The 21,048-nt window shown below is 40.1% G+C and overlaps 2 protein-coding genes across 4 annotated transcripts; one reads left to right on the top strand and one right to left on the bottom strand.

The window, feature by feature from the left end:
- Positions 1 to 805: 805 nt before the first annotated feature.
- LOC309687773 (zinc finger CCHC domain-containing protein 7-like) lies at positions 806 to 14,199 on the bottom strand. 2 transcript variants are annotated; one of them, XM_082502955.1, is made up of 8 exons: positions 13,325 to 14,199; positions 11,342 to 11,415; positions 6,996 to 7,106; positions 6,714 to 6,884; positions 6,450 to 6,485; positions 5,909 to 6,013; positions 5,470 to 5,587; positions 806 to 2,938 (listed from the first exon to the last, which is right to left on the bottom strand). In XM_082502955.1, the coding sequence occupies exons 1-8, from the start codon at positions 13,698 to 13,700 to the stop codon at positions 2,463 to 2,465; spliced, it is 1,467 nt and encodes a 488-aa protein (XP_082359081.1). In that variant the 5' UTR covers positions 13,701 to 14,199; the 3' UTR covers positions 806 to 2,462. The 2 variants fall into 2 exon arrangements, with proteins under 2 accessions (XP_082359081.1, XP_082359082.1); XM_082502956.1 differs by having other exon boundaries at positions 11,354 to 11,415; positions 13,325 to 14,198.
- Positions 14,200 to 15,049: 850 nt separating this feature from the next.
- On the top strand, positions 15,050 to 20,367 carry LOC309691686 (paired box protein Pax-5-like). Of its 2 annotated transcripts, none has more exons than XM_082509555.1 (7): positions 15,050 to 16,354; positions 16,525 to 16,690; positions 17,866 to 18,063; positions 18,150 to 18,190; positions 18,261 to 18,368; positions 20,052 to 20,192; positions 20,282 to 20,367. In XM_082509555.1, exons 1-7 carry the CDS (start codon positions 16,312 to 16,314, stop codon positions 20,302 to 20,304), a joined length of 720 nt encoding a protein of 239 aa, XP_082365681.1. In that variant the 5' UTR covers positions 15,050 to 16,311; the 3' UTR covers positions 20,305 to 20,367. The 2 variants fall into 2 exon arrangements, with proteins under 2 accessions (XP_082365681.1, XP_082365680.1); XM_082509554.1 differs by having other exon boundaries at positions 20,049 to 20,192.
- The last annotated feature ends 681 nt before the right edge of the window (positions 20,368 to 21,048 follow it).

Raw genomic sequence — 21,048 nt, 5'->3', positions numbered from 1 at the left:
GCTTAACTGCTTTAACTGCATCGGCAGTGTGTTTGGAATTATCAATCATTCAGGCCTGTTTCCTCAAAATATTGAAGGACTCACTGCACACCATACTGAGACATGCCAAGTCTTAGGCTAATAGCTTTTTGGGAATTACCTTGTTAGTGCAGAAATAGTATTTTATGCTTGTCAAACTGTTATCTTTGGCATTTTTCATAGATTTGGCTTTTTTTTTTTTTTAAAGGAACAAATGATGTGCCTTTGTGACAGTCTGGTAGTAAGAAAAATACGTTACAATTCCATTTTAAATTGGTTTCTTGCTAGGGCCTCTGTTATTTGTAGATACAACACCGGTTCAGCCCTAGATTTAGGTGCCTTTTTGTGCTTAAATGATTCAATGTAAAAAACAATATTCCAATGTCCAAAGAAAAACTTTGAAAGACTTTTGCTCAAGGCTACTTTAAAACAATTACAGAAAAGTCTGGCACTTTAGAAGGAAAACAAAACGAAATGAGTGATTCAAGACTTCCACAGTTTCTCCTTTACAGTATACATGTAAGATAAGATAAGATAAGATAGAACTTTATTAATCCCTCGGGTGGGTTCCTCTGGGAAATTCGACTTCCCAAAAAAGCACAGCAACGACCGAAGTTACAGTTACAGAATTGTTATATATATATATATATATACATATATATATACACACACACACACACACACACACACACACACACATATAAATACAGAGACAAATATAAATAAAATATACAAAGGGGATAAATAGAATAAATAGGAATAAAAAATAAATAAAAATACAAGTGAATTGCACATTTCAAGTATTGAGTCTATTGCACTGTTGACTATTTACAAAAAGTATTGCACAAGGTATTGCACAGTGAGGTGAAGAGGCACTACAGCTTAGTTGTTCCCCCCTCCTTTGTCCTCCTGTTTCCCCTCCCTCTCCCCTCCAGAGAGGAGTTAAACAGTCTGATGGCGTGTGGGACAAAGGAGTTTTTAAGTCTGTTAGTTCTTGTCTTGGGGAGAAGCAACCTGTCACTGAACAGACTCTTCTGATTGTTTATGGCCGTGTGCAGAGGATGCCCAGCATTGTTCATAATGTCCAGCAGTTTCTTTAATGTCCTTTTCTCTGCCACTGTCACCAGAGTGTCCAGCTTCATGCCGACCACAGAGCTAGCCTTCCTGATCAGTTTCTCCAGCCTGGATGAGTCCCTCTTTGCTGTGCTGCTCCCCCAGCACACCACAGCATAGAAAAGTACTCCAGCAACCACCGACTGGTAAAACATCCTCAGGAGCTTCCTGCAGATGTTAAAAGACCTCAGCCTCCTGAGGAAGTACAGTCGGCTTTGGGCTTTTTTATACAGGTGCTCTGTGTTGCATGACCAGTCCAGTTTATTGTCCACCCACAGCCCGAGGTACTTGTACTTGTTGACCACCTCCACCTCCATCTGAACCGGCAGTGGACCTTCTCTGGACCTCCCGAAGTCCACAACCAGTTCCTTAGTCTTTGAGGTGTTGAGTTGCAGGTGGTTTGTGTGACTCCATGCGACAAAGTTCCTCACCAGACTTCTGTACTCCTTTTCCTGATCATCCCAGATACACCCCATGATGGCTGTGTCGTCTGCAAACTTCTGAATGTGGCATAATTCAGAGTTGTAGCAGAAGTCAGAGGTGTACAGGGTGAAGAGAAGAGGGTAGGTATGTCTGTGTAGGTTCTCAATCATCCAGGTCCTGGTAATCTAAGGAGATACACTCAGTTGTACATCTGCATCTAAAGGATAAAGGTCACTCTTTCAAGGACGTCAATGATCACATTTTGGGCAGAGAAGACAGATAATTTGAAAGAGGAGTGAAAGAAGCCATCTATGTCCACTGTGAAGGACCATAAACAGAAGGGGTGGCTTACAACACCAACTGTCTGCCACCTACGATCCAGTTTTGAGATCCCTAACCCCTAAGGGAGAACTCCCACTAGGGCTTAAATACCTGGGATTCTCCACCATTTGGTCTTAGAAGTGAAAAAGCTTCTCAGATGAGAGGTGAAATGTCCAGTTGCTTTGGTTTCCAAGCTCCTTAGACTACAGTATTCATGCTTTTCTTTACAATATGCCACTTAAACATCTAGGCAGATTTCAAAATAATACAAAAAAATTAAATATTACTAGGAAGGCAACTACGGTACATTCACAAAATATTACATCTGAATAAAAATCTAATTTAATATAATCTAATAAAAACAAAACATGTTCAAAACTGTGTAGGTGTAAAACACTTAAGTATTAAACTACAAAACTAAATATTAAGTACCAAAGTACATTCCTGTATAATTTTCAGTTTTCTGTACTGTCATTAAATGTTGATAAATAACACATCAAAAGATCACAGACACAAAATGACTTCTTTGCAAACTTGTTACATTTATTAGCACCTAAAAAATAAATGCATTAAAAAAAGATCAGCTATCATTTTTTTCTGTGGCGTACTCTTTGTTTTGGGGAAAGAAGATTTACACTCCTGATATCTATGTCAGCATGGGGATACAAATACCCACGTTTTACCCCTCCTCTTTTCTTCCACCTTTCTGCCTCTCTGCTCTTCTTGCTCTTTTTGCCACCTGTCTCATCCCTCCTTTTCTTCTGTGGAGGTGCAGTGGACTGTTTTTGCCTGTCATCGGGCCGACTAAAGGGGACTCTGGGATAGACTTCGTCATCAGAGCTACAGCGGGACTTTATCAGTAGTCCTCCTTCCCGCCTGGCCTGAGCTTCCCTCCTCAGACGCTTCACCTCTCGTCTCTCCTTGCGCCTCTCTTGCCACGTCTTCCACGTGCCAGCTCGGGTGTGCAGCTCCTTCTTTGTCTTTGTCCACCCCTGGACTGATCGATTCTCCTCACCGCTCGTCCCTGTTTTTTCAGACAGGTCTGAGAAAACATGTGCAGGCTCTGAAAACACAGAAACACAAAAGACGTCCTTGACAAGTCTGATCCTGTTTTAACTGAATAACAGGTGATTAAAAGCAGCTGTTGAACTAATAAATCTTTTCGTTTATTTCCTGATCAAACGCGGTGTGAAAAGAACGCTTTATCAACCAACTGTGCAGTTCTTCTTAACTCTACAGAGATAATGTTTTTCAGTTCATTGTATTAGTTTTATGTTTTAATTCACTTAATTCACAGTGCTGGTTTCAGTCATTAAAAGGCAGCACTGATAAACCTACCAATCCCACCCAAGCAGTAATTGGTGCATTTAAATAGTGAAGGGGCATACTTTGTTGCAGAGCTGTTAGAGATCAAGAAAATGTGTCCAATAACTAACATTTCAGACCCAGAGTTACACTAATCCAAAGAAAGCACCTTCACAGAATTCACATGTCAATCTATTCTCACCAAAATGAAGCACGCTGGTGCATTTTGAAAGTGTTCCCTCACCATTCAAAAGAGCCAGCAAAAAGCATAGATGCCCAATAACATCATTTGTCTTTTGATAAATCGTTTCATTTGAAATGTTTTTCTGGGCAGGATGTGATCTGCTTGCATTTTGTATCCCACTTCTGATTAAATACCCAAAGCCTTGTATCATTATCATGATTCTGCGATGCTTCTTGGGCAAGGTGAATAACAGTCTGGATAGAATCACAAAAAAACTAAGTATGATTAAAGCAATCCCAAAGCAGAAAAATGGCTGGCATTTCCAATTCAAAACCAACAAACATTTAGGTCCACACATCTCTAGACAATGACATTTTTAAAATCATTTTTCCTCTGTACACCATCACTATGGATTTAAATCAAACAACTGAGGTATGACTGAAGTGCAGACTTTCAGCTTTAATTCAAGGGGTTTAATTAAAATATTGTCTGAACTGTTTAGGAATTACAGCTATTTTTATACATAGCCCTCCATTTTCAGAGGTATTTTCAGAATTAATTGGACAACTTACCTATAAATGCTTTGTGCTACCATGATACATCGAATATTCCTGTAAAGCTCACCTTTTCGTCTTCAAATCCGTTTTAATTTAGTCTCAAGCACAAATGGGAACACAGTCATTTAAAAAGTGCCTGTAAATAGGGCCGCTACCAGGTCAAAGGTAAATAAAACAGGTTAATCAGATAAACCATCTCCAGCTGACATCATTTGTATCTCGTGGTGATTCACTAGAAATCTCAAGGAGGAGGAGGAGGAGGCTATCGTTAGACTGAAAAATCAAAATAAACCTATCAGAGAGATTGCAAGCACTTAAGAAGTGACCAAAATCTTTAAAGAATCTGGTCCATTCCTAAAAAGGATGAATGCACTGGCCAGCAAAATGCATGATGACAGAATTATTTCCATGGTTAAGAAAAACTCCTTCACAACATCTGACAATGTGAACAACACTCAAAGAGGTAGGTGTATCATTATTAAAGTCTACAATCAAGAGACACCTTTATTAATGGAAATGCATAGGGCTCACAACAATGCGCAAACCACTGGTTACACTCAAGAACAGTAAGATCAGATTAGACCTTGTCAGAAAACATCTAAAACAGCCTGCGCAGCTCTGAAACAAAATCTTTGGACCAACAAAACCATGATGAACTTGAACCAGAGTGATGGGAAGACAAAAGTATGGGGAAGGAGCAAAACAGCTCATGATCCAAAGCATATCACATCACACAACACATATCTTCCTAACATGGTGGAGGCAATGTGACAGCATGTGTACATATGACTGCCAGTGGAACCAGATCACTGATGTTTATTGATGAGCTGACTGCTGATAGAAGCAGCGGGATGAATTCCTAAATGTAAAGGACTCAACTCTCTGCTCAGATTCAAACAAATGCTGCATAACTGATTAGACAGTGCTTCACAGTACATATGGATAATGACCCAAATTGTACTACAAAAAACCCCCAAAAAACAAACAAAAGTCTTTCTGAAGGCAAAGAAATGGGATATTTCAATGGCCAAGTCAGTCACCTGATCTAAGCCCGACAGAGCATGCTTTTCAGTTACTGAAGCCAAAATAAAGGCACAGCCTGAACTGACAGCAGCTGCAATAAAGGTGTTGCAGAGCATCTCATGGGAGGAAAAACAGCATTTGGTGATGTCGGTGGGTAGTAGACTTCAGCAAGTCATTGAATGCAAAGGATTTCACTATATTTAAAATATTTAAAGTTAGTGCATCCAATGACTTTTGATCCCTGCAGTTATAAAACCAAAGTCTGCACTTCAACACATAATGATCTGATTGTTCGATTAAAAGTCAACTTGGGGGATTTACAGAAAACATATGGACTTGACTGTATATATAAATGAACAACCCATTTCAGGAGATAATTTTGGTTATAATTCACGCTCAGTGTTCAGTTTACATCTGCTGTTTTCGAACTAACAGGCAGCTCCAATAAACTCACATGTACAGCCCAAACAAAGATACACCGATTGTAAAATAATAATGTAAAAACTCTGATATCAGCTTCATCACCTTTAACTCTTTCCTCTCGCCTGGTCCGAAGTTGGAGAATGTCTTCCCTGGTGTCATATTGGTAAACATAAGGCAATGATGGAAAAGTGCCCGTAACCATCCTCCTTTTAGTGCACTCCTGATACAGAAGACAGGCAGTGATACACATGAGACAAAAGAAGAAAAAATGAGTTGAAGGATGGATACAGGACAGTGGAAAATGGATGCAACTGAGACTTAAATAGAGAGAATTTAACTAAGTTTGATTCAACACAAAAAAAGAACAGGGGGAGAAAAGAATTTGGTGTAGCGAGGTGAAGCAAAAAAAAAACTAAACCAAAAAAGAGTAGCAAGTTTAGGGAAAAGACAAGTGAGAGACCAAACAGATTAGGCAATAGACATAAAGGCAGACAAAGATCGAGTAAAAGTAAGATGAGGATTAAATGTATTTATCACTTACATAACCGTAATGTCCTCTTTTAGAGCAGTTGTAACAATGAATGCGGCACTTCCTGTGATGGAGGCTGTGGCTTGCCTGTGGCCTGAGGGGAACCGCTACCCTAATCTGGAAGAAAAAGGTCAAATGAAGGACATTTCTACAGCGATAACAGACTTTCACTGATCTCTTGGCTATTTTAGCAGTACACACCTATCAACAGGCTCCTGATAATGGGTGTATTCTGGTCTGATCCCCAGCACGTGGGATCTTCATTGCATTTGATTCCCCTGATCTCTTTCCCCCATTTTCCATCTATTTTGTCCTGTGACTATCAATGAAAAGGCAGCGAATACAGCTTTCAAAATTGCCTAATTAAACCGGTCCCCTGCCACCTAGTACCTAGATCAATTCTATTGCTTACTTTAGAGAAAAATCATTAAGAACTCCAATTAGGTTTACACATTGAGCCAGAAAGGCTTGTTATTATGCATTTTGCTGAGTAAAGAAGATTAGATTTAAAAAAAAAAAAAAAAAGAGCAGATAAAGAGCAGTCAAAACTCACTGTCAAGTGGTATTGTCTCCATGTATCAGGGCAAGCCTGAGGAAAATCCAGAAAACAGAGAAGAAATGTTTTCTTTAAGCAACAACGAGGAAGACAAAGAACTGTTTGCAAGAAATAAAACAACACTTCATAAATTGAGCCCACACAATCATGAGGTTACAGAATCTGTCAACAAACAACTGTCAAATGTTTTCAACGCTTCCTTCAGCACAATAACACACTCTGCAACACCAACACTCAAAGGGGCCAGACCTGTGAACTCACATCAGAAAGGTGCCCTGTCATCCCGCAGCGCAGGCAGTGCTGGTTCCATACTGGAGGCAGATCACATGGCTTGAGCCCGTGTGAAGGCAGTCCACATCTACCACAGGGGCGACTTGGACATTTCCTTTGGATGTGACCTTGGATCCCACAAAGGACACATATAGGATATTTCTGTCAACACAAAGACAAAAAAAACAACAAAAAAAAGATTTTTAAAATGGTCCTGTTGAGGAACCTCTGCAGGTGTCCATGGAAACAGCACTGATGAGTGAGTTCATTTACCTTGCGGAAGGAGCAGCTTTTGGCAAGGTGTCCTGTCCTGTTGCATGCACGACAGAACAGGGAACAACCAGGCGAGAAATAACGGCTGGTCAGAGACTGATCCGCGCCACTCTAGATAAGATGATCCAGGAATAATCCAAGACAACACAGAGATTTTTAAAATTAGGTTAAACCATAATTTTGTCTCCACACTGCAAAATCAAAGGTACAGAAGGCAAGGCAAGGCAAGGCAAGGCAAGTTTATTTGTATAGCACAATTCAACAACAAGGTGATTCAAAGTGCTTTACAGAGACATTAGAAACAAGAACAAATAAAAAGCATGATTTAAAATTGATTAAAACAAGCAAATAAACTAACTAACTAATTAACAAACAAACAAACAAACAAACAACAGTATATAAAATCAAAACAGATAAAATCAGAACAGTAGATAAAATCAGTAGTTAAATGTAAGTTTTGAAATTTAAGCTTAAAGTGTGGATTTGGTGCTTTATTCAAATGCAGCTGAGAACAGGTGAGTCTTCAACCTGGATTTAAATAAACTGAGTGTTTCAGCTGATCTGAGGCTTTCTGGGAGTTTGTTCCAGATATAAGGAGCATAAAAGCTGAATGCAGCTTCTCCGTGTCTGGTTCTGACCCTGGGAACTGATAAAAGACCGGATCCAGATGACCTGAGGGATCTGGATGGTTCATACTGGGTCAGGAGGTCATTGATGTATTTTGGTCCTAAACTATTCAGAGCTTTATAGGCCAGCATCAGAACTTTAAAGTCTATCCTCTGACGGACAGGCAGCCAGTGTAAGGACCTCAGAGCTGGACTGATGTGGTCCACTTTTTTGGTCTTAGTGAGGACTCGAGCAGCAGAGTTCTGAATGAGCTGTAGTTGTCTGACTGATTTTTTAGGTAGACCTGTAAAGATGCTGTTACAGTAATCAAGCCTACTAAAGATGAATGCATGGACTAGTTTTTCCAGGTCCTGTTGAGACATCAGATCTTTTATCCTTGATATATTCTTGAGGTGATAGTAAGCTGACTTTGTTATTGTCTTAATGTGTTTTTCTAAGTTTAGGTCTGCATCCATCACTACACCCAAATTTCTCGCCTGGTTTGTGGTTTTTAGATGTATAGATTGAAGTTCTCTGGTGACCTGTAATCGTTTTTCTTTGGCGCCAAAGACTATTACCTCAGTTTTGTTTTTGTTTAGCTGGAGAAAATTGTGGCACAACCAGTCATTGATTTCCTCAATGCATTTACCAAGAGCCTGTACAGGGCCTCGGTCTCCTGGTGACATTGTGATATATATTTGTGTGTCATCTGCATAGCTGTGATAGTTTATTTTGTTGTTGTTTATAATCTGTGCCAGTGGGAGCATGTAGATGTTAAACAGAAGGGGTCCCAAGATGGAACCTTGGGGAACTCCACATGTGATACTTGTCTGCTCAGATGTGAAGTTACCTATTGATACAAAGTATTTCCTGTTTTCTACGTATGTTTTGAACCAGTTTAGTACAGTTCCTGAAAGACCTGTCCAGTTCTCCAGTCGTTTGAGTAATATGTTGTGGTCAACTGTATCAAATGCTGCACTGAGATCCAGTAAAACTAGGACTGACATTTTTCCACTGTCTGTATTCAGACATATGTCATTAAACACTTTGGTCAGAGCGGTTTCAGTGCTGTGGTTCTGTCTAAAACCTGACTGGAAGGCATCGTAGCAATTATTCTGTTTTAAGAAGTAACTGAGCTGTTGAGAAACTGCTTTTTCAATGATCTTACTTAAAAACGGGAGATTTGAGATCGGCCTGTAGTTGTTCATTTGTGTCTTGTCAAGATTGTCCTTTTTCAGTATAGGTTTGATTACAGCAGTTTTTAGTGATTCTGGAAACACACCTGATAATAAAGAAAAGTTGACGATCTGTAACAGGTCTGACTCTAAAGTCTTTGAGACCTTTTTGAAAAAACTTGTTGGCAGGACATCTAAACAGCAGGAGGAGTTGTTCAGTTGACCTAAGATGTCCTCCAGGTCTTTGCTGTTAATAGGTTGAAACTGTTTCATGGTGTTTAAACAGTTTTTTGGTGGACACAGTACATATCCTGGATCTGCTGTTGATGTACCAATTGCTTGTCTAATTTTTTGGATTTTTTCAGTGAAGAATTTGGTCATTGCAGGCCATGGTCGAATGAAGTTCAGCTGCCACTGACACAGGGGGGTTTGTTAGCCTGTCAACTGTAGAAAATAAGACCCGAGCATTATGGCTGTTTTTAGTGATGATGTCAGAGAAGTAGGACCTCCTTGCATTCCTCAGTTGTAAATTATAATTGTGAAGTTTCTCTTTATAAATGTCATAATGAACCTGGAGGTTTGTTTTTCTCCATCTGCGCTCAGCTTTCCTACACTCTCTTTTTTCATTTTTCACCAGTGTGGAGTTTCTCCATGGAGACTTTTTCCTTCCAGAGATAACCTTCACCTTAATGGGAGCAATAGTGTCCATTACATTTAACATGTTAGCATTGAAGCTATTGACGAGCTCATTGACTGACCCTCTGGACAGGTCAGGTGTTAATGGGAAGACCTGGTTAAAAATTGCACTACTGTGTTCAGTTATACACCGTTTTGTGATCACTGTTGTTGATATATTTGTGTGGGCTGAGATTTTACTTTCAAAGAAAACACAGTAATGATCAGACAGGCCCACATCAGACACAGTAACCTTTGAAATGCTCAGGCCTTTGGAGATCAGTAGGTCAAGAGTGTGTCCTCTATTATGTGTGGCCTCTGTTACATGCTGAGTCAGCCCAAAGTTGCCCAGAGTGTTACTCAGGTCTTTAGTCCCTTTGTCCTGAGGGTTGTCCACATGAATGTTAAAATCCCCAGCAATAATTACACAGTCAAAATCAACACAGATCACAGACAGCAGTTCACTGAGGTCATTAAAAAAGTCTGTGCAGTATTTGGGAGGCCCGTAAACATTAAGAAACACAACTTTGGATGGGGCCTTCAGCTGTAAAGCCACATATTCAAAAGACTGAAAACTTCCAGGAGATAGCTGCTTACATTGAAATGATTCATTAAATAAGACAGCAACCCCTCCTCCTCTCCTGCTCGCCCTGACCTCACTGATAAAACTGTAGTTAGGAGGGGTCGTCTCGATGAGAACAGCTCCACTGTTACTTTGGTCCAACCAAGTTTCAGTTAAAAACATAAAATCAAGGCTGTGCTCAGTGATTAAATCATTAATTAAAAATGTTTTCCCAGCTAGAGATCTAATGTTTAATAAAGCCAACTTAAGTGTTTTAGAGGTATTACTTGTCCCCTCGTGTTTGGGAGCAGTCTGTGGCACACAAGGTATGTTTACTATGTTTAAAGATCTTTTAGAGTGCAGCTCTCTGTGTTTTGACCAGGCCACATGTCTCCTGTCACCTAAAAGTACAGAAATTTTAAAACCTTCTAGTAAACAGGGTCCCAGCTTCTCCTGGGAAAAGTCATCACTGCCATAATCCTCACAGCCCGGACCCTTCACACATCACGCATCAGACTGCGGAGACAGGGCATGAAGAGGAACTAAGGGGGGCGAGGCTGGGCAATGTGACTTCGATTGCTCTGTTGAGGGTGGGGCTCGATGGCAAACCTTTGGCCGCTCTGGTGGGGGGTTTATGGGGGACAAAAAGGGATTGGGACGGGGGGTAGATCTGAGCCCAGCAATTTGTTGAAGTTATTTGACAGAAAAAAGAATGCTGTACTCATGAATATACATTGATTAGAGTGTAATTACATCTTCAAACACACCAATGCCTTCCAAAACCCTTAAATCTCTTTTTCATTATGTCTTTCTTCTCCATCACTGCTCTCCCTCTGTTCCACCTGATCCTCTTCCTCCTCACCTCAAACCTCCTTTCCTGACTTGAAATCGGAGCTCTAACACACAAAAGCATGCATAAAATGCTTATTTATTCCCAATGTTGTCGCAATTGCTCCAGTCCAACAATTTTAGATCAATGTCAAAGAATGTTTCACTAACACTGGTTAATTGCAGCTAACAGAGGTTAACAAGGGCTAATAGCAGCTAAATGAAGCTAATAGCAGCACTTACATAGAGAAAAGTTCAGCATCTTCAAAAGCTCACCTCAGTGTTGCTGTCATTGGGCAGACGTGAGCTTCACTGACTCGTTGATTCATATTGGACTTATTTCACAACATTTTACAGACTCCCCCAGATTAAATTAAAGTGGACACCCGGCATATTGACAGCTGAGGTAAACTGTGGACTGACAGGCTACACTCACTGCAGATGAGCTGCAGTGAGTCGTCCTATAGTATTCATGAAAGCTGATAAAAATCAAAAGTTACCTCAAAAGTTACCTTGTCTTTCACAGATACAGCCCAGCTTTCTTTTACTGATTTTCGCACGTTGCCCTTCAAATCTGTGTTGGAGAGAAAGACCAGGGGGAACATTAATAAATACAACTAAATATTGTGTGCAATAAAATATCCAAATTTAAGCTGATCTCAGCATAGTTACTGAACAGAAACATAAGCACCTAAAAAAAGGGAATAAAAAGAAAAATAGGGTTTTTCAAAGCTTGGTAATCTTTTCTAAGCATTCAGTCTCGATAAAGCAGGAGCTCTAAAAAATAATGAAGGGCACCTGACCTTTCTGGACTAACTATCACTTATGTGTAAAGAAAACCTAAAACTTTACTGCTCCAGTGGAGCCCCGAGCTGGTGGGTCAAATCAAAGTGGTTGTTCTGTGCAGCTCCCTGGTGTGAATATGATAATCTTCATCCAAAGCACCAAGCTAAGCAAACTGTCTCTGTATACACTTTTTAAATAAATTGCACTCCCACACATTTACAAAAATAACTGCACTTACTGGGTCCATTTACTCTTTTGGTTGAAATGCATTTACAGAGATGTGTTTTTAGTCACCTTTATTTTTCTTCATTTTTATCTCTATGCTGGAAGCTGGTACATCCACAAAAGAATAACTAAACTGTATCACCACAGCCCATTATAGAAAACAATACAGCTCATGGAAACATCAACAGTAGCATAATAAGTAAGCAATAAGTACGTAGCATCTGTTTGTTGTTTGCACTAGCTGCATTTCAAAGCTGTTTTCTCTCTAATTAAATAATTATTAAAGTACATGTATTAAAGTCTTTCTTTTGATCGCCCGCATCCAGTTTTTTTGTGAACCAATCCCCATACCAGTGAGCACAAGCATGTGGTGACAGTTCGTGATTTCTTGGGCTCCCATTTTTGTTATCACCCCTTATTTTAATTTAAGTATTGATTACGCATGTAATTAATTGTGCATGGTTCAAAGACCTATTCATGCCACAAAATTTAGGTGTTTGATGACTTTTGCAGATCAAAATGGCTAAATGTTTCCCTGGGGTGGATTACTTTTCTTTGACCCTCATGTATTATATTCACTAGAATTTGTTGTTTTCCAGTTACAGTACCCTTGGATGTGATTTGGTGTACATTTCTCCAATTGTTAAAACACAGGCACAAAAAAACTTCAGATATTTTGCCAGAAATTGCTGAAACAAATTACCTTTCAACATAAAAAAAAAATTAATCTAAGCAAATCTCAAAATGAAAAATTGCTTTGTTAAACTAAACAAGGAGCATTTTAGAACAACAAGTTAGTACATAATTTTTACTGGATGTTTTTAGTTAATGCAATAATGTTTTTATATTTCTTGTAGTTTGCTTTATTTTGTTTGTTTGTTTTTTTGCTTGTGCTAGCATCGTTTCTGTCAGGTAACACTTCCAAAAGGTCCACTATGAGAATAAGTATGATTAATTTTAATGCTTCTATTCATTTACTTATTGCACGCATAGTATCGTGGGATTGTTTTGGTCTGTGGTATGTATTAGAATCAAATTAAACTGATCAATCAAATTAATACTGCACGGCCTCAGTAATCTTTTGGAATTACATTTAAATGTACATCAATTTTCAATTTTCCACATATATATATATATCAATAATATACATTAACCAGACAAAACTTCAAAGGTGAAGCCATACAGTAATATGTAATCTACATATAGTCACTGTGAATAACATCCATCCATCTGGATTAGCTGAGCTTTAACGCACATTACAAATAGGTAGTGGAATAATCGCACTTACTTTTATTTATTTTGTTATTGCAGATTTTGGTTGGATATCACTCCTGTATTGCACTTACTTCTGACTTTTTGCTTTCATATTTAAACTCTGCGAAATCTTCCTCTCGCGCTTGCATTAGGACTACGGAAATAAAATGGCAGGAAACTATATTCTTAACCCAAAAGCTGACCAAGTCAAGTTTCACCTTCATCATCTAATTCCTCCCCGGAGCTGTTCCTGTAGCTCAGATTGAGCTGGATGTTTGAGTCCTCCACCAGTTCCTCCCCTTCCAGGATCATCCAGTCCTCTATGGGCTGATCCTCATCTTTATCGTCCCGTAGGTCATCACTAGAAGACACTTCCAGCTCAGCGTCCAGCAGAGCCCTTTTTCCTCCAGAGGAGAATGGAAAGACCAGGAGGAGCGGAGGGGAGCTTTCTCTGCTCTGCCGTGCAGCTTGTTTGCAGCTCATCGAATGTCTCATACACCCTCCTTCGTCTTCTGAACTGCTGGACCCCCGAATAAAGAAGTCTTCGGAGCCCTCCTGCCCATCATCAGCTTCATTTTCCTCAGTGTGCTCCATAATCAGACCTGACACAACCTGTAGCTGAACAGCGCCACTCACAGGCGACTGTCTTCACTGCTAGCAAACAGCGATAACTGACTGATGGGTGTTTTACACGTTTTTATTAACGTCTTTTATCCGACCGAACTAAAACCGTTTTGGTTTAAACCGGGATAGTTACCGCGCGGGTGTGCAAACATTAAAAAAACGTATTTTGTCGCGAGCTAAGTAGCACCGCAGTGCACGAGGCAGTTAGCTAAAGTAGCAGCTAAACATTACCAAGTCAAATAACTTCAGTAAACATGATATCCGGCTACCTACACCTTTAACTCCCAATACTTCGCTTTCAGGTTCATGGCGTAAAATTATTGTTCCTTCAATACAGCGCAGAAAAAGCTTGTTTTTCTCCCATGCTTGTTTACTTGTGTGGAGCGGTTTACCCGGCGTTTCCGGAAAATGTTGGACAACCAAAACAGAACCCAGCGTCCAAAGTCTGTCTAGGAGTTTCCAGGTATAGTCAGTGATAAAAGAGGAAGAGGTCCACGTTTGTATGAAAAACTACTTTTGTTGGGTTTAATTGTTAGCGATTGAAGTTAGACCATTTTATAATATGGACTTCAGTCTGCAGCGTAGCTACAGCTGTAGGATTAATTTTGTGAACTAAAAATAGATTATTTAACTAAGAAATGTAATCACATTAATACATTTTGAACTGAAATAGGACTATCAGCCTACATTCAGTCAAGCGTAATCCTAATTAGAGGTTAACTATAAAGGTCTAGTGTTATATTACAATCAATGTAATAAATAAATAACTAAAAAAAAGAAGTGCACCCTTTGTCAATTTTAAGGCTTTACATATCAAGACATAATAAAAGACTCAAGAAGTTTATTGTCATTTTGTATGATGTTACCCAGCCTGAAACGAAATACGGTTTCTCACCAGCCTCCACAGTGCAATAAGCAATACAGTTTAAACAGAATAAACAGATTAAAAAGAATAAGTTTAAAAAGAGCAGTTAAAAGGCAGTAATGAATTGCAACAATAGTTATGGATAATAATAGCATAAAATCAAAGTTCTAAAACAAACTCAAGTGACATTCGTTCGGATGGATAGCAGCAGTCCATTCACTGAAGGGGATGGTTAAATTAGGTAGTGTGAGTATCTGAGGAGTGTATTGTATGTGTGTACGTGTGTGTTTGTGTGCGTGCGTGTGTAGACAGGGACAACACAGTCCGCTTGTGGATCTTACAGTGTAGCTGTGTGAATGGCTGTGTGGGTAGGGAGGGGGCACAGTCCATTTATCAGAAGGCTTATCAGGTCTTAAGATAAAATATAAATACAATGAGATGAGTAACACGTGACTTATTACACTGTCATTATTTATTTTTTATTTAAAAAAAAAACTAAACCAAGAATTGTGTGGAAAAACTAATAACGCCACATGATTCAGAAGTCTCTCACATGATTGTGGAGGAATTTTGACTCACCGTTTGCAGTATTTACAATATTCCTTCAGTTCATTTGAGGGTTGCACATTTTCAGCTGTGCACAGCTCTTAAGGTCCCACCAGAGGATTTCAATCAGGTTTATGTCTGGACTTTAGCTGTGCCATTGCAACGCCTTAATTCAGAGGAGGGGGTCTCTGTCATCCTGTCATGCTCTACAAATTTTGTTAGTCTTGCAATTATCTTACATCACTGCACATAGCAGAGAACAATAAACAATCAAAATGTAACCTAAATGTTGCGCTGAAAAAGTATACCAGCTGCAGCTCCCCTGCTTCCCACAGCCTTGCCTTGATGCTTTTCTTCAGAAAGTGCCAAACATCTCCACTGTGGTTTTTATCTGTCCAAAGGACATTAAACCAGCAAACCAGAACTTCTGCTTTTATAGAGGTTTCTCACTTGCTGATGATCAGTTTGCATCTGGCTGCTTCTTACCATCTTAATTCTGATGTAAGTAGTTGGAGTGCACACGATAATCTATTATAAAAATACTAAATTTGTGACGTTCTTACACATAAAAATGATTTGATGTGCACACCGAAAATAAGTTGTATGCACCTGATGATTTACTATAATATTTTTGTAATAGACAGATGTCAGCTACACAGCTTGCTTATTGCTCTTGCTTTAAACGTTAAAACTGATTTATCATAAGCACAAATCATCTGCTGCTCAGGCTGTGCATTGTGTGGATTAGCACATCTTTCATATGCAGCAAATGGTGTCTGTACGTGAAAGAAGCCAGGTGTAGTGTTTGTAAATATTAAATATCTCACGATATTTCTATGACAAATAACTTTAAAAGCACATGGGCTGTGGGGACTTAAGGGGCTCCGCCTTGGGGACTCTGATTCACCACTTCTGTATTCCTAAAGTCCTGGTACAGCCCTGCTCACACGAGCTGCTGCACGTGCGTGTGCGTTCAAAGCGCTCCAGCAGCTTTCCAGCGCGCAGGTGCTGAAAGTATCAGAGAGGAGCCTCTGACCTGCCACCGCGCACAACTTTAGTTTTTCAGTTTCCAGGTTGGTTTAAAATGTTGCAACCTCCACAATAACCGCACCCAGAAGCAGAAGTCCAACAGATCTCAAAGCATTTTCCACACTTAGACAAAAGTCTGTGATGGAAGTGCATTTTGGACAGGCTCCGCTCACCGTTATGCACAGTAAGTAGCCTAATGATGTTTCCTAGTGAGGGACTTTACCAGCACCGTAGCCCAGACTAAGTTATAGTGTTACCTCTTTAACTTTAAGTAGTACGCGGCAGTCGCATAAATGGGTGGTCCAAAGTATAGCACAATTTAACTGATGTTTCTTCATCCGCTCCGGTGCTCAGGGCACGGTGGAGTCAATCAGCTTGGCGGTGTCTTCATTAACGGCCGCCCGTTACCTCACGTGGTGAGACAGCACATCGTGGAGCTCGCGCAACAGGGCGTGCGTCCCTGTGAGATCTCCCGCCGCCTGCGCGTCAGTCACGGCTGCGTCAGCAAAATACTGGCCAGGTAAACGGAGTCTGTAATGTACGAAGGAGCATCAGGGCCACGTGATTGTTAATCAATGTCAGATTGAAATATAAAGATTGACGCCTTTTATATAATGCTTTATATAGTGAAATCGTACTTCATAATTAGTTTTATTAACCCTTGTTAATAAAACTAATTATGAAGTACGATTGTGTCTTTTTTTTTTTGCTCATGAACGCAGTTTGCTGATATGTGATGAGGGCGCTGAAGAGCTGAAAGCTGCATTTGGTCAAAAAGAAAAAACACGAGCTTGGAAGAGTAAAATAAAAACAGCTGGTAATGGAAAGGTGTACGGATACCGATGGTTAGAGGGCATATGTTGTATCACAAGACGCAAGAAGACAGCTGATCAAGTTGTTTCACTAACTCATCTACACAGCCTAGGAGCTGGATTGGATTTATATAGCCCAAAGCGCTTTACAATGCCACTATTCATTCACTCACTGGTGGAGGAAAGCTACGGTCGTAGCCACAGCTGCCCTGGGGTAGACTGACAGAGGCAAGGCTGCCATATCGCGCCATCGGCCCCTCTGGCCAACACCAGTAGGCGGTAGTCTTGCCCAAGGACACAACGACCAGGACAGAGAGCCCGGTGATCGAACCGGCGACCTTCCGGTTACAGATACACTTCCCAACCTCCTGAGCCACGGTCGCCCGTTTGACTTGAAACAACTGTTATTTGACTTGAAACAACTATTTGTTTTATTTAGTAGTGTTAGTAGTGATGTCTGCTTGGCTGTTTTACCACTTTTCCAAAAGCAAAGTGTATCAATTGAATATGAAAACCACATATTTTAAACAATTTTTTTTAGCTTATTTGTAAAACTTGTCATTATCTTTTTAATCTATTCCATGTCCTACTTATATTAATGCAAATATTTTGTGTGAGCACGCTAGTGAGTGTAATTTCTTTGTGATGCTGTGATATTTTGTTGTTGCTTTTTTAAGCTTTAAGCTGGACTGTTAAACTTCTTGGTTTTTCTCACTTCATTACAGCTTGAGGTTTTTATGGAAAATGTAAAAAAAAAATATATTACAATAGCTGATTAAAGGTGAAAATCCTTGAAAGGTGACTTTTTGATGTGGTTGTTATACAGCATTGCTTTCAGGTAAAATGTTAGCCCAACTGATAGATATTGACATTGTTTGTTCAGGTACAATGAGACAGGAAGCATCAGACCCGGACTGATCGGGGGCTCTAAGCCCAAAGTGGCCACTCCCCAAGTTGTGCAAAAGATCCTCCAACTGAAACACCACAACCCCACCATGTTCGCCTGGGAGATCCGAGACAGGCTGCTGCTGGAGCAAGTGTGTGACCAGAACAGTGTGCCCAGCATCAGCTCCATCAACAGGTACAGTGTGTGAACTCACGTGTGTCTGACTACACAGATTTTAAAAGTGAAGAAAAACGTTGAGTGGGTTATTTCTGTCCTCACAGAATCATCAGGAAGAAAGTTCAGTCCGAATCTTGTGAAGCTGGTAAGACTGTTTCTTTTACCCTCTAGTGCTCTCACAAATGTTTAATGACACTAAACCTCTGCCTCTGCAGTGTCCTCAGCATCATCAGTTGCCATGGGAACAGCCTGTTCCTCCCCAACCAGCTTTTCCATCAGTGGGATTCTGGGAATCTCAAAATATAGCTGCAAGATACCAGAAGGTAATGTAATCTGTGAGCATGATCTGCAATTGTTCATGTTGAAAGTTCAGGCTCACGAGTATTCTATTAATTTCTATATTTTCACTTCTACTACCAATTTCTACACTCGATTGCTTTATCTGCTGTTAGCAGCTCTCCATTTTTGTCAGACATTATTAAGGAGCAACTCCTGCCTGCAGCATCACATGTAAGTCCAGAGAAAGGGAAATGGGTGGCTGCTCAGTGTCAATGGAGCAAAGATTTTGGGAGATGGTGTAGCGATTCAGTTGCTCATAGAGGTTGTGAGACACAAAATCTCAAAGGAACTTGAGCAGGGGATGCTCCAGGGATATGAATCTTAATGCTACAGAAAAGATTCTGTTACAATCGTTCAAACAAAAGGTGAAAAAAGCAACAGAAAGAAAGGAGAATTAATGACAGAAATGAGAGATGCTGCAAGAGGTTGAAATAAACCCCAACACTGAAAAAGGTTGTAGGTGAATATCTGGACCCAGGAAGCTTTAGTTTAAATAGAAGATAATAGAATATAAGGTCAAGTCCAGGATACACCGTAGTTTGTTAGCCATCATGGATGGGCAGGTAGTAAACAACCATGAACTGCAAGAGATTGAGCTCCAACTCTTCATACAAGTGCATTTTAATAAAAAAAAAAAAACATGAGTTTTGTTTTTGTTAATTTTGAGAAAACTGGAAGATAATCAGATCCTGAGGTCACAGAAGCAGTTAGTGATGTCTGGCAGACAGTTTGTGGTGATGTGGAGCTGAGAGAAAGTTTAGGCTATGCTTGCATATATTTTTTCTAAGTGCTATTGAGCCCTGGGAAACACATTTGTTGACAGAGATTAGAAGAGAGGAGAAACTTTTAAACTGTTATTACTGTGTTTCATATTGAGTCATACAATCTTCTCATCTGATTGTAGTCATGTTGGTGTCACAAATCTAGAAACGTTCATATCTGCTCATGAGCTGGTGCCTCTGGAGCTTGCAGACACTAGCTGGATAACTGGTGAAGAATGTAAAGTTTCTCTTTTTAAGCAAATCTGCACATTGTTCAGATGTCTTTGAAAGTCCTATTTTTAATACCTTTCCAACAAGTTTTTTTCTTGATGCACCTTTTTAAAAATACATATATATTTTAAAGTCATACCAAGAAAACATAATTTCTGCAAGAAAAGTCAAACACATTGTTTGAAATTGCATCCTTAAGATAGACAAACTTCACTGGCCATTTCTTTTTCTACTGTAAGAGCTCACACACATGGATGTATTTACAGAGGAGGCTCAGGGTTTAGAGCCTATTCTTCTCCGCAGCTTGTGACCACATGGCAGACTGATGTGAAAAGCCAGCGGTCTTATGTTAATATTAGTCTGACTAAAACAACCTCCGCGGCAGGAGGTCCACCTCAGCTCCCCAGGCTTCTGTCCTCAAAGCCAGCAGGTTCTCTGCTCCTCGCTGCCTCCTCCTCACCTTGGCCTCTCATTACAGGCCCATACACCCTCACATCTCCATCACTGCGAGCATTAGAAGAGGAGATTGCATGGAAAAATATGCATAGTTACCCCTGGAAACGCAGGCATGCATGTGTTTCATCATTCGTCTAATTAGCACAAGTGAAGATAGAAATGGAGACAGGAAGGGAAATAAAAGAGAACCTGAGCTGGAACTGTTTTGTTTTCCAGCAGGGGACATCTCTTGCAGCGTGTACCAAGACCAGCCGTGTTCATGTTATGACACCTGGGGACAGCCGGACCCCTGCATGATCTCTCTGTCCAGCTTAACCTCTTATACAAGCCTGCCAGCTAATCGTAATCCAGACGTGATGGGTCAGTATTTACTGAATTATGATCACTTATCTCTCATATGAGGTCAGCTTTGATGTGTCTTTCTCTGTCTCATACATCCTCTTGTTTAGGACCTTCGTGTCAGTGCAGCTGAATAAGGAGCCCTGAGAAGAAAAAATATCACCGCTTTAGTGCCACAAACAGGATGACTGCAGAACTCGTTTAACTGTAATTCTATTTATTACTATCACCGAGATAGAAATCTGGATCATAATCGAAAACATGTGGAAATAAAACCAAGATAACAAGCCTCACCTTTCATGTTTTATTCACATTATTTGAAGCAAAGAACAGCCTAATAGAGCTTCATCAGTCCAACATATTATCCCCCATCCCTGTCGCCCCTGTGGCCACTTTCTCCTCTGTCAGTGGTATAGGGTTAGCATCATTAGGGGCCTCATGATGGAGAGCAGAGACTGCTTTCTCTCCTTTGTGTGCATCTCCCTGGCCTCCCCTCCAGGATGAGGGATTAAAGTAGAAGATGGGAGCTGCTAGAAGGAGCAGTGGGGTCAAAAAAAAAGAAACACCGCTGAGAAAGAAATCTGCTCAGCAGTAGACATCAATCTGCATGAAGCATGTAGAGAATATTAACAGGATGACGAATGTGTTTTTGTTTTGGTTTTACTAAGTATATCTAGACACGTGCACAAATCCCTCATGCACCACAAAAAATTTATGAAGCACCATGGCAACATCTGTGTGCAAATAATTCAGCATGTGACCACAATAAACCAAAGCTATCAAATCAGCTTCACCTTTAAACTTAGAAACCGCAATTCTGTTTATAAAGCAACAACAATCACCTCAAGGTGCTTTATACTGTAAGATAAAGACCCCA

Source organism: Aulonocara stuartgranti (genome assembly GCF_965226115.1).
Source record: "Aulonocara stuartgranti genome assembly, chromosome: 2".
Lineage (NCBI taxonomy): Eukaryota > Metazoa > Chordata > Actinopteri > Cichliformes > Cichlidae > Aulonocara > Aulonocara stuartgranti.
The sequence above is the reverse complement of the archived record's forward strand: the minus strand, read 5'-3'. Positions and strand labels throughout refer to the sequence as shown.